We start from the raw sequence: 15,014 nt of genomic DNA on the forward strand, positions 1-15,014 counted from the left end.
TCGTGAAACCACTTATGAAAAACCTACTTTCAATAAGTTTGTTTATTTTCCTCACACAATGTTACACAAGGCCTATCTGAGATAGACTACAGGGAAAGCAACTAGTCATCAGCACCCACCCTAAACGAATAGTGGGATTTACCGTTACGTTGTAACACTTTCACTGCTGAAAGGGCGAACAGGATTGGTGGGACCAGGATTCGAGCCCCCAACCCTCAGATTGCAAGTCGAGTGCCCTAACCAGTTGGCTGCGCTAGGCCTCTTTCAGTAAGAACAGCAGAGTTGTTAAGTTAATCCATTGTTATCTTGAAACTAATAAAAATTTCTCTTTAGGATTGCGAGTCCTTTCAGCAAGGAAATTTCTATTCGCTCCTAATTTCATATCCAATGTCAAAATTATACGTAGTTTCTAAGTAACTATATTTTGTACAACTTTATATATTTATGTAAAATGCCATTCTAACTACTTGTGCTTTAAATCTTTAACAACAGGTATTTCTTTACATTTGAATATAGTGATATAAGCAGTCAGACTTTCCACTGGAGAGGAAGTCTTAGTATGATGGGAGTATTTCATATCCATAAAGTTTATCTCAAGATAGTAGGAGTGATAATATAATTCTGTACATACCTTGATCTTTTCTGGTTTTGTCATTACTAAAACTAAATGTTTACAAAACTCCCCACACTCTTACCTGTTCACTGGTTATCTTTACCTTTCGGCACCTGATATCGCTCACATACAGCTGAACGCTTTGATCAGGAGAGTGAGATCAGCTGATTAGCTAAGGCTTAGAGCTATAAGAACTGGAGTTGTTTCGTCCAACTTTGATGTCGTCTTTCTAGCTTCGGGCTCTATAAACACTGAGAAAACGTGATAAACGACAAATTGAAGTTGGAAACTATTTGACGATTGTCGCTTTCTAGCTTCCACGGAGATTTATTAAAATATATTTTTTCTATCCTAAGGAATATAACATGAAAGAAAAACGTGTTGTGTGTGTGTTTTCTTTTAGCAAAGCCACAAAGGCTATCTGCTCAGCCCACCGAGGGGAATCGAACCTCTGATTTTAGCGTTGTAAATCCGGAGACATACCGCTGTACTAGCGAGGGACAAAAGAAAAGCACACATAATGTTTTGTGACTGATCTATTTACATTATGTGTTAGCTTATATTTACATAAATACATGCGTAGCAAACAAACGCCCCTAGCGAATAAGGTGTAAAGTTTACGAACATGCAGCGCTAAAAATCCATGGTTCGGTTCCCCATAAAAGCGATAACGTGTTATCTTTTCATGTGGAATTCAAGTCATGGCCTTACTGTTCTAAGCACTTTTAACTGAATTTTTACCCATTCTTAAAGTATTTGATTAAATATTAGACTTCCAGTTTATTTTATAACTGATGTCAATCCAGGCCCTGTTTGGGCTGGATTTTGCATTAGTATTAGCAAATAATCCAAAAGAATACTAAGGTACCAACGAGACTACGAATTTCATAACAGAATCTTTTATTTTCAACGTTTTAATTACAAGTCTTCTTCAAGAAAGAACTTGTTACAACAACTGGTATAAGAAGTGAGATTATTCATGATAGTGAGAAACCCACTTGAAGTAACAAAGTTAACTTGAAGGTTAACAAAGCCTGAATACAACCTAAGAAGGTCTAAACGATCTTTTGTACTTTATTTTAATTAAAGTTTTAATACCCATACCAGCCGTCTTTAGAATGCATTTTTACTTCAGATGGGCTTTTCGCCACCATAAAAAGTTGACTTTCTTCACACAAGTAGGAACATGCCTTCTTCACGTGCTCAACAACTGTGGATAATTGTGAAAAGAATTTTTTCTTTGAAACTTTTTAAAACTCACCTTTACCTGAATCGAATGTCTTAAGTTTTTCATTTCTACTTTTTATCAGTTTGATTATACACATACACAGACACTGTAGGTTTCAAGATGTAAAGCTATTTACGACAGGAATGTTGAACCCATAGAGAAATTAGTTAAAACTGTGATATTTGTTATAGAAGCACAGACACTTGCAGTTTAAAAACAAAAGGTTAGAGAAAGTGGAATTTGAAAAACTTTGGAGCCCATAGAGTTCACCGTCGTTCCACGTACATAGAAGGATATTAGTTTTAATATCTATCCTCGCCGATTTAGTCTCCATGGAACAAGTAGGTGACGAGATTTGGTCCTAGTGGCCTTTCCAGTTCCCCAACAAAGTGCAAACAGTTAATATTTGGGTGTAAATTTACTATGAAGGTTAAGGCATTCGACTCGTAATCCGAGAGTTGTAGGTTCGAATCTGGGTCGCACCAAACATGCTCGTCCTTTCAGGCGTGGGGGCGTTATAACGTTGGTAAAAGAGTAGCCCAAGAGTTGGTGGTGGGTGGTGATGACTAGTTGTCTTCCCTCTAGTCTTACACTACTAAATTAGGGACGGCTAGCGAGTTTAACAACACCTTGAGCACTTTCCCGTCATGCAAAACATGCTCGCCCTTTCAGCCGCGGGAGGCGTTGTAATTTTACGGTCAATCCCACTATTCGTTGGTAAAAGAGTAGACCAAAAGTTGGCGGTGGGTGATGATGACTGTTAAATTAGAAATGGCTAGTGCAGATAGTCCCTGTGTAACTTTGTGCAAAAATTCAAAAACAGTCAAACAAACCTTGAGCACTTCAAGTACTTCTTTAAAAAAACTGGTCTTTTCCGTGCTCAGTAAACTTAATATTTGCTGCAATTTCTTGAATTTCACTGTTTCAGACGTTCACGTCATACACCGTTAATTCACTCTCATGTTAAGTTCTCGAACCTTTGTTGTTGCGAAGATTTCTACACGTCTTCAGTGAGATATTTCTAACAAGAATGTCAGGTCCACAACAACAACAAAGATAGAGTTAATAACAGATCAATCAGTTATCCTAAAAATGAAACAGTATAAAAGATTGAAGTGTAATTTGGCGAATATTAGGCCTTCGATGTACGTTCTTTAATTGCAATGAGGGCATGTTGAGAATAGGCCTAAATATAATTTAACCAAAAAGCTCTACATTTCTGGAAATAAATTAATTTTATCAATAGGGCGTGGTTTGAATGTACAACAGAAATTAGCAAGCAAAAATATATCATAATAATACACAGTATCTATCTGTCAAAAAAAAAAAAAAAATGCGCACGTGCCTAAACTTTCTAAATGTGCATGCGCGCAAACTTCATTTACATACGTAAAATTTAACCTTAACTAAAAACATTCACACCACTTACAGTGTTAACCTGTCTCTTTAGCAACTGTATGCCATACTATTTGTTTTTAATTTCGTGCAAAGCGACACGAGGGTTATCTGCGCTAGCCGTCCCTAATTTAAGAGTGTAAGACTAGAGGGAAGGCAGCTAGTCATCACTACCCACCACCAACTCTTGGACTACTCTTTTACAAATAAATAGTGGGATTCACCGTCACGTTACAATGCAACACGCCTGAAGGGGCGACCTTGTTTGGTGCGACGGGGATTCGAACCGCGACCCTGCGATTACGAGTCGAACGCCTTAACCTATCTGGCCATGATGGGTGACACCGTACTACATAAAAGCTTAACTAATGTTAGGCCTGAGAGATAAGTGGGCTTATAGATTTCAGTGTCTGCGTTTAGAATTATTCTAATTATTCTAGAAATAGTGTATTTATAGATGTACTGTTGCAATAAAGATTTTAACATAAATGCTCTGCGAGTCTTTGTTAATAATTTATATCGTTTGATTCTTTAATTGATTGCTCTGAGTCTATTTATTGGTTTTCTGCAGAGCGACATCTGCTCATAACCATCCTTAATTTTGGACTAGTAAACTAGAGGGAAGTAAAGTACTAAAGAGCACCAACCGCCAACTCCTGGGTTATTTGTGTCTTACAGAGTAGCCATATTTAACCGTTATTCGTATGGCCCACTCACTTCCTTAAACTGTGAAGCCAACACAAGTCCTTGAATTCATAGTTCAGGTACATCAACCAACAGGCTACGCCTGGTCAAGTTACTTTGTAATAATGTCTCAGATGGAATTTGAATTAAATATCTTTTACAAGTTGAAACTCTTGGGAATAGAGTGTTTATCAAACTAATAATTCAATGCAATTCCAATCATTTGATGTTTTAATCCCAAGGCTATCCTGCGTCTTGAGACTGTAATCTATTTTCATTTCAGGTCGTATTATAAAAACTTTCATACGTCACTGTAGTAAGTAACTCACACCACGTGTGTACACTTAGTCGTATATCTCTTTTACCGAACAATGTTCACTGAAGTATATTTTAATTAATTTTAAGTAGTGTTCTAATAAGCTCATTTGTATTCGGAAATTAATTGTGATGTGCGCTGATTAATCAAATACAATACTGGTTTCCGTTAATAAACGTCTTACATAACATGTGTGTATTGACAACACACTGGTGTAACTAATGTGCGGATATTCTAAGTAAAAAAGAGCGTAATACATGAAGCGAATTTATGTAAACTGACTGCTTCGAATTAACAGTTTTTTAGCTATGTTCAATATTTTTTCTTCCAGTCGAATCATGCAAATTTTGCCTTAAAATATGTTTTACGTCATACCAAAGCGCTGTTGACGCAGCTTATCTGCAAGGTTACTACAACATGAAAAACAATGTACATGTTTTGCATACATATACGTGAAAACATACATATTAACCATGTACCTGCTACCATCATATGTTTCTCAAGTATGTATACGTTTCCATCCTACCTTTCTTTGCTACTTAAATACTACCATGTTAGATTTTAACTACGTATGTGCTACTATTGTAACTGTTATTCGAAATTTTCGTTTCGTAATAAATATATTAGTAAAATGTTTTACTATCTGCCAGATATGGATATTAAATCAACGTGACATCATAAAGTTGCAAGTAGGTCGGGATGACGTCGCAAATTCCATTAGACTAAAAATTCGTTATGAGAATAAAATATATGTTTAAGCTTAAATCGTACTTCTATAAATATTCTACCTTGTGCACGCGCAAAAAACTTGCCTATTATGTTACAGTAAGCCCACGTCAATAAAAATGATAAATGTTATTCAGAGTTTAAACTGATTTACACAACATCCAGAAACGTAATTTTGTGCATGCCAAGTTGGTGATAACCCGATCCAACGTCTCGTATTTAACGTCGTGGGTGTATAGAAAACGTTTTAGGTTCGGTTTGGAATTTCTCGTAAAGCTACACGAGGGCTATCTGCGCTATCCGTCCCTAATTTAGCAGTGTAAGACTAGAGGGAAGGCAACTAGACATCATCGCCCACCGCCAACTTTTGAGCTACTCTTTTACCAATGAATAGTGGGAATGACCATCACAGTATAACGCCCCAACGGCTCAAAGGACGAGCATGTTTGGTGTCACGAGGATTCGATTCTGCGACCCTCAAATTGCGAGTCGAACATTTTACGTACATGTTTACAAGCTTATATTAAATGTAATTATTGCTTTCATTTTGGAATCTGAAACTGTCAATTACTTTTTAACTTTAAGTCTCTGAATTTTGTTCAGTGCTTTCCATAAATTGAACTTAAAATTTTGTTTAAGCCTAAGGTTCACTGGATTAATTGGTTTAAGTTTAAAGGCGTTTTTCCGAAAACACGGAACTCTTTTGTCATCTCCAAGGTTACTTGTCCAAAACACAAGATCAAACAATGGTTGTATGAGCTCAAGAATAAGAATATTCATATAATCAGCTGTCCTACTATCCATCTTGCAAGATTGTGATTTTTCACCAATTGATCAATATTTTCACATCTTAAGAATTACATCAAATTTCATTGAGATTGAAAGATACTTTACGGATACACAAATTACAACATTAAGTAGACACCTCAATCCATCACTACATGAGTTATGTGCATTACACGGTTTCATAATGTTCTTTCTGACTGTTTTACTACTCACTGTTTAAACACCAATAGCTGGTGAAGCATTTGAAATACATAGGCCCATAATTGGTGATAAAAATCAAGTGAACCGCAAATGTCTTTTTTCTTCATTTGTCTTAATTTGTCCATTTCTGATTAAAGATCAGAAAATTGTGAAAATAGTATTTTAAATATATTTTTGTTTCCTATAACTGGGCAGTTACTTTACTATAATATATGATTTTCCAATTATTTTGACATTTAGTTTGAGTAACCAATGAGAATTATTTACAATTACGTCATCAGCCGCGGCTGATACTTACTTATAAAAACAAATGACAAACTTACAGTTAAAAAAACGTTGAGAATTTTATAACGGATCTATTTCAGTGTCTGTTCGTTTGTAATTTAAGCATAGGGATATGAAACGTTCTGTATGTGCTGTGGTTCCCTGGTGAGAGAGCGGTAAGTCAGTGGACTTACAACACTAAAATACGTGGTTCGTTTCCTTGTTATAGACACGAAAGATAGTTCAGTATAGCTTTGTTTTAAACAAAGATAAATAATTTTTACTGTGCCAACCACGGGTATTGAAACAGTTTTTGTTTATTATCATTATAAGCCTTCATACGTACCGTTGAGTCAATGTTGAGAGGGCGTTGGTTATAAACGAAACGATCGAGGCATGTCCTAAAAATAAGATGTCGAGCAGAAAATTCAAGGAAGCAGGGTTCGAGATACAATACCTCAAAACACTCTTCACACTTTGACATGTGCACGTGTTATAAGAGTGACAGTCAATCCCGTTATTTCGTTTAAAAAGAAGAACATAATTGTTATGGCGACGTTTCTACCAATTGACTGTTTTTCTTCTGGTCTGTAGTTGTGGTGACGTTTCAACTGATTGTCTTCCTTCTAGCCAGTAGTTCAGGACTAAATAGGTTTATGCTTAAGCCTTAGAAGTTTCCACATCAGATACTATTCAGGTTGAAAATTCCAATTTATAGTCACAAAAAAGAAATGTGGATATTTAAATGTTTAAATAAAGTTGTTATAAACTCGGTATTTAAATGTTGCATATGAACAAACATCAGTCGTTATGAGATGCACTAGAATAAGCCATTTCTAAATAACTGTTTCAACTTAGTATTGGATTATAAAGAGCTTACAACGCTGCTAACATCTACCGCCTAGAGCTTTCTAGGATTTAATGTAGAAACAGAGATTTTGGTGCCTCGTGCCACCATAAAGCATGATTTACCAATTTCTGTATGTTCGACATGAAACTGACATAGTCGTAGTTAGTTAGATAAGGATACACTGCCTGAATATAGCAAAAAAAAGTGCTTCGTCTCTAAATCATGGGCTCGATATGGCCAAATGGTCAAGGCGTTCGACTCGCATTCCGAGGGTCACGGGTTTCAATCCCCATCATGTCAAACATGCTCACCCTTTCAGGCGTAGGGGCGTTATAATGTGACAATTAATCCCACTATTCGTTGGTAAAAGAGTTGGCGATGGATAGTGATGACTAACTGCCTTCCCTCTAGTCTTACACTGCTAAATTAGGGACGGCTAGCGCAGATAGCTCTCGTGTAGCTTTGCGCGAAATTCAAAAACAAACAAAACTGCAAATCATTTCATGTAGATATTAAATCTAACATGAACATCATAAAAATGTACTTCGTCTATGTATATTTTCAGGTAACTATTAAGCACAAAATGAATATTATAAAATTATGTGTATTTCTCTGAATCATGTCATGTACATAATAAACGTAGCATTAATTTCAAAATGTGTCACAAATGCGTTTTTTCAATCGTTTCAACTTTGTACCGACCACATTTCGAACACTCATGGCACGTTACTTTCGAGCTTTATTGTTGTTTGTTTACATTTTTAAATCCGTATTATCTACTATAAAATTATCTTTCAGTGTACTGGTACATTTATTTCTTGTTCTAATGTCTTCATGGACTTTATTGATTCACAAAATAGAGATTGAAGTCACTATTATGTCGGTAGTTGTCTACGATAGTTTTAGACCCGCGTCTTGCTTTAATGGTAATATTAACGGTACTCACACCAGGCACGCTAATTTAGTTCGTAGGCTTCACGTAGACGGCAGGACGACGTGCGTCAATCACCTGCGCAAGAGGGGAAATTGAAACGTCTGTCATACTCGTAAAAAATGAGAAAATATAGTCAACGTGGAATTTAGACAGAGTGCCTTCTAGACATACAAAAGAATCCCTGAAAGATTCTTTGTTATCAGAGACAGGGAAGCGAAAATGTTTTTATCATAAAAAAAATGTACGCCCAAAAACTAGTCGCTTGCAGTATAAATTATTATAAATGATTTTTTAAAAATAAAATCTCGTTGAATTTTATTGAGTGTTCGTTACTGTAATATTGACTTTTTCATTTACTCTATAGTTCTGGTTTAGCTGTTATTAATCGACTTTCCAAGTACTGCCCACCATGAATATCGAACCTCGAATCTCACATTCGAGCAGTTAATCTCCACTAACACGTCACACTTTGTTGCTGACGATCGAATTAAAAACTGTTGCAATAGATTATATTTCTTCGCAGAATAGTTTTTTTTTTTTAATTTCGCGCAAAGTTACACGATGGCTATCTGCGCTAGACGTCCCTAGTTTAGCAGTGCAAGACCAGAAGGAAGGCAGCTAGTCATCACCACCCACCGCCAACTCTTCTTGAGCTACTCTTTTACCAACAACTAGTGGAATTAACCGTTACATTATAACGCCTAAAAGAGCAAGCATGTTTGGTGTAACGTGGATTCGAACCTGCGATCCTCAGATTACGAGTTGAGCGCCTTAACCACTTAGCCTTAACAGAATAGTAACATAACATTTACGTACAATCACTTTTATATTCCATATCATAAAAGAAATAAAATTTTCTAAATAATTTACGTTTACAACAATATTATTTCTTTCCTTAAATTTTTTTTCAAATTTTATACATTTCATAGTTTTATAACTTGCATAGTAGTTATACAAAGTTTATGTATAGTAGTAGCTGCTACTTTGTAGAAGCTTCTATTTCATTTTTGAATAATAACACGCATAACTAAACCAAGTTTATTGGAATTCTTGTTCATTTGGTATGCTGTTCGTGGTGTGTTTAAAATAAGAATAATGGTTGTGTTTATAATACATTTTATTCCTTCATATCCATAAAATTTATTCCTTTGTTACAAGATGTTTTTTCACGTTTTTTTAGGTTAAACGATACATGGAATTTACACGAAAATACAAGCATTGAGCAGGACTATAAATATATATATATATATATATAATATCAGTAATCTCAAAAAAACTAGCTACGTTTTCCATAACAGTTGCTTTAAAACCACAGAATATCACAGACGTTACCGAACACCAATAGATATTTATGTACTCAAACACAAAAAATAAAAATTAAACACTACAAGAAATATAAAATGGTAAGTTAAACGTATATAACACCAATACGAGACATCATAAAATATATGTCTTGATACATCCACCAACAAAACATCATATGTACAACACCAAATACTTCTTGCTGTTTGTTTTAAGGTCTGTTATTGTTTATTTTGATATCAGTAAAACACTTATAAAAAAGGTATAATTTACAGCAGCGGAAAAACTGCCGTCTCCAAACAAATTAATATCTTTCAACCAAGTTTACACAAAAAACTGCACATGTGAAAATCAACCATCACAGTTTTTCTCACCTCGTAGTTTTCAAAATTCAATCAACTCCCCATCAACTGGAATAAAATTAGATCACTCTAAACACGTTTCATGCTTTATTTAATGATCTGTAATAATTAACTTTTTTTTTTTTTACATTTGATCTCGGTCGTTTTACTTCATGGTAACTGATATTCCTCTGACCAAGTTTTCCAATCGGTGTTCGTATCACATTTCATCAAAATCTGTTGAGGTTTTGAAGTATTAAGTTCTAATTCTACATTCATGATAACGAAAAAAGATCATGTTGAAAACAGGTAGATTATTGATTGAAATACGAACGAATCCTGAGGTGTAAACCATGTATAGACAGACGGGCAGAAACTCTTGGTTAGAAGAACTAAGAACTGTATGTAGAGAGATAGGCATATACTCTTGATTACAAGAAATGAGAACATTGGGACGTGAACTTTACATAGAAAAATAGTTAAATGTGTATAGGAAGACAGACAGAAACTACTGATTGGAAAAAAACAGCCTCCGAATGTGAACTGTATCTATAAAGTCAGGCAGATAAAAGATGTGAATTGGCAGATGGTTGGTTTAAAGAAGTAAAAACCTCAATATGTAAACTATATGTGAATATAAAAATATACAAATTGTATTGGTTGAGAGAAGAATGGGCCTCACGAGATAAACTACATTTAAAAAGACAGGGAAATATTTGGTAAAACACAATTTAAGAATACTAAAGTAAAAACTAAATAAAAAGCTGAATTATTATTTCCGATTCTTAAAATTTTGTTTTAAAGCGAGTGTACGTTATTCTATCTATGTTGAACTAAATGTGATTATATAAATTATAATAAAAACTTAAATCAGAAGATATTTTATTTTTTTATTTGACGAATTGAGGACGGTATGAATTTTAAACCGTTCTAACATAAGTGTAACCATAAACCACAGGTATTATTCCAGATGCTTCAAAAGTAGAGCTAAGACAAAAATGGAAAGTTGCCAACAAATTATATCGAGAGATTATGGTATTATAATCCATACAGCCAGTTTATACATTCACAACATACAGTAATATTACAGTTACACTAAACAATGAGAATACGGACCAAGAAAACAATGTTTCTTGCTGTCTTGGTTACTTTGAATAATACATCATGTTTTACTGAACAATATTTTCGCTTAGGGCTGCAATATGACCAGAACTGATACGAGCGAAGTCACGAGAAAACACGTCTTTATTTGTATATTTCACTCAAGCAGTAAACCGCGTTATCGTATATAATATTTGAAAGATAACGAATTAGTTTTTTTTCTTCTACTGGATTTACCACATTCTGATGAGAACGTTTTCTAATCTTTAATGTTAGTGGTTTTAACCTTTCTTTGTTTTCAAGTTTAATTCTTCACTTCAAAATTAATCCATGATTCCATTTTAAGCAATCTTAAAAATACCACATTTCTGTTACTCCAAGAACAGTATACTGTATCAAATAATACGCTGTATTTTTTCATACTTCGTCACTTATTTTACGTATTAAGTATACGTTTTGGTCAATCAATTTTGACACATGTTGTAACGATTCTCCTGCAAGCATTTCTTCAAGTATTTATTTATTTATTTCTTATTCCTGTTAAATAATTTAACTGATTCCCATCTGTTTCGTGTTACGGACAAATATCGACACATAAGTCATATAACAGCATAATAATTCTTGGAAGGTCAGCCTAAGGGATTATTTCAAAGCTACACAAACGGATATCTATGTTCTGCCCTCCACAGGTATCGAAACCCGATTTCTAGCGTTGCAAGTCCGCAGGCATACCGCTATGACATTGAGGAGCTATTTCAAACAATACATTTAACCACCACCTATCGTTAAGTATTCTAAATTGTTCATTTCAATTTCATGTTAAGAACAAATCTCAAGTCACCAGCAATGGAACCTAATTTAACCTATTTTGCTTGGAGACTATATCATGTACACCATTTAACGATCGTTACTGACTTTTAAAAGTTCAATACTTATCGTTTCGTTTTCACAACTCTTATTTTACTAGTCTTGAAACATTTTAACAATTAGTTGAATGCCACTTCAACAGGACTCTCCCAAGTAAAATGTTTACAAACCACTGCCTTCACTTACTACAATTATACCGTATTTTTTTTACAATGTCACTTCTGTTTCATGTTAAGTAAAGACTTTGACTTAATAATACTGGAAGGTACTCTAATATACAGAATGTCACTTCTACTGGTCTTTTGGAAGGAGATCATTTAATCAACCAATAATATTCAGTGTCATAAGGTAATATCTTCTATTCCATCCCAAACACAGTTCTTTTTTGGCGAATCAAGAGAGTTACTTTAAGGTCCTTATAGAACATTTCTATGGGAACATTTCAGGTAAAATATTTCATGAGTCACTAATAATCAGTGTTATAAGTTGGTAACTTATGTATCGTATTATGAATAATATTCGACTTAAGAGATAAGTATCAATCCTGGAAAATATTTTACTGATTCTTAGAATATAATTTTTACGGCAGTATATCAAATAGAGTATTTAACCACGCTCTAATATTCATTGTTATAATTATAATTTATCACGTTTGTTTCATGTTAAGCATAAGTCTCAACTGACTAACCAATAATTCATAGAAGGAAATTTCTTCGTGTTTATTCCAAGTACAGATCTTTTAATACGTAGGATGTCGCTTTTATGTTTATGTTCCATGTAAAACATCTCATCAACAATTGTTGTTCAATCTTATAAGTTGATCACTTTGGTTTCTTGTTAAACGCCAATCTCAACTGACCAGTTCTGAGTTTCATCTTAACTAATCGTACGCTTTGGTGTATAGTTTTTTCTGTTGTTCCTTGCAAATTATTATGAACTCTTCTATGTTACAGATTGTTAGTTGACCACTTCTCTTCACGTGCCATTTTGTTCGGGTTCATCACTTGGCTGTCCAGTCTTCAGGAATTGATTTCAAATAATTACACTAATCATGGCTTCTGCGAGATGAAAACACACACAAGTATATATATATATATATACATATGCATTTGACACTCTGTACTGATCTTAACTAAACAACCTTAAAGCAAATATTAAAATGATCATTTTCTTCAATTTTTCCATTTCGATTGCTGCCTGATACATAAAACCGTTAACTTATCTCAGCAAAGCTGTTTCGTACCTTAATTATTTCTGTTGCAAAAGGACTTACCTTAATATGTTCTAAAATAAAAACACTTTTACACTTTAACGTAAAAGTGTCATTTAACTTTCTTGTAGGTGTTCGGAGGAAGCTTTGAAACGTTCAGATTCAATGAGTTTCTTTGCTGAACACGTACTCATCTTGAAGTGATTCAACCCTTAATTTGTATTGTTATTACCAATCCGGCTTCCTACTTAAACTTTCCAATCAAACAAATCTTATATTTCTGCTGTTCACAGCAACTTCGGTATCCTACGTTACTTTCAGTACCCAAACTTGTGCAGTGTCCTTACAGTATCCATATTAACGTTGAGAGAGTTTATTGGAATCCAGTTTAATGTTGGCATAAGCTTTTATAACTTCTGCATCCACTTTAACGTCAAGAGTCACGAAAAGAAGCATTTGATGTCATTGTTTTTATCTCACAATCAAATATTTCTAGTATTGAGACTTAACCGTCCAGTGCCATCGCAGAGCCCACACTATGGCCTCTGTTGCCAACACTACTAGAGCAGTGATAGATTGAAGAATCCCTAACGCTACAAGGTTTCTGTCCTGCCCATCAAGGGCCATACACGCCAAGGCTAGTAACAGGAGTGATGCTAATACGCAAGCTAGAGTTGGCAATAAAGGACGAAGGACCTGTAGAAGAGGAGCTTGGCGGGATCCACCAGACCCAAAAAACAGTGTCGAACTGCCAGCAAGAGCAGCATGGAACTGACGGCGAGACGCCTGCATGTGTAGGGCAGCAGCGAGTACAGTGAGGGCACCGGCAGGAATGCCAAACCCTAGAGTGGACCTGGTGGTTGAATCTAAGCAGGCCACAGTGCCAAATAGGACAGTCACAATGCCGGCCACGACTTGTGTTACTCTTAGTCGAAGAAGCACAGCGAAGGGTCTGCTTGCCACGAGGGGCAAAGATGTAGTGTCTTCGGAGCCAGAGAGTGAGGTGGACCCGGAACAGAAAGACAATGGCGGTCGGAGTTGTACACGGCGCTCGGACTTCTCACAAACAATAACATCAGGTCGGCTATCCGATGCTCCCGTCGTTAGTTCGTCGGGCGGCGCCGTCACTGCCAGTGTCGGACGTGCAAGACTCAGCGTCGAATCCGCTTCAGTCTTGCTGATGAAAAACTTGTACACTTCGCCGTTGCGAATCAAAAACACGGTCCTCAAATGTTTTTTTTTCTTTCGACTTTCATCTCTGGATCGTGATGCTGATTCATCAGTCACAGAGACAGGAACGTGTGGAACCTCCACCTTGGCAACTAGTCGAGCATGTCATGGAAACAACAAACCAGCTGCACATAGGTTTTCAGCTAAGCTGGCCTACAGTATAAGCTGCTGCATACAGGAAGTTTAATCTTTTTGGTTATACAGGAATAAAAACACAGAAACGAATGTCGATTTCAAGAGTCAGCGACTTACTGTAGCAGACACCGACGACAGTAATGAACTGCATGTATCTCTCCCCGAACAGGTAATCAAAACATTCACCTACAGCCATACATGCATAAGCGACATCAGGCGGATATTGCAAGAACTGTTTGCTCATGCGAACCAAGTAAAATATGTTTAAGAATAAATATACATTTCACAATAAGTCTTGTAATCTTGTTCTTTCGATTAACATTACGGGCTTTGGATAGGATTTCTCGAAACCAGTATATCTTAGTGACAAGTATTGAATCATATGATAGATGGGAGCTTTATATTTATGTTTCAGCATTTTAAGCAGCTGATCTACTGAATAATTCCGAATAATAATTCAGTACCACCAATTCCATTTAAAGATAGGTTAACATTGGCGAGTAAGAGAAAGCTAAAAACATCATACATATAACATGTTTATTCTGAGATTAGCTTTCTCTTAAACTAAAATTTCATTCTTATAAGAACTTAAACAGTTCAGTTGGTTTTGCGGAAAATCGTGCAACAGCGGAGAAAAATGTTAAAATCCTCAGAAACTACGCATTTCAGAGTCTGAAACATACACGATAAAGAAATAGCAGAATACTTGTTGACTATGGTAAGTTTCACGGTGGGCAAATATACATAAACCACAACTAGAACGAATGTAACATGAAATAAATGTAATTATAAAACTTCAACAAGAATGAATACAGCGAAAAATGAATGTAT

The 15,014-nt window shown here is 35.3% G+C and overlaps 1 protein-coding gene across 1 annotated transcript; it reads right to left on the minus strand.

The window, feature by feature from the left end:
• Window positions 1–9,096: 9,096 nt before the first annotated feature.
• On the minus strand, window positions 9,097–14,153 carry LOC143223915 (uncharacterized; the record flags this gene model as incomplete). Its single annotated transcript, XM_076452389.1, has 1 exon — window positions 9,097–14,153. A coding segment is annotated over one exon (843 nt), but the record flags the coding sequence as incomplete, so codon positions are not given.
• Window positions 14,154–15,014: the final 861 nt, after the last annotated feature.

This window comes from Tachypleus tridentatus, chromosome 8, assembly GCF_004210375.1.
Source record: "Tachypleus tridentatus isolate NWPU-2018 chromosome 8, ASM421037v1, whole genome shotgun sequence".
Lineage (NCBI taxonomy): Eukaryota > Metazoa > Arthropoda > Merostomata > Xiphosura > Limulidae > Tachypleus > Tachypleus tridentatus.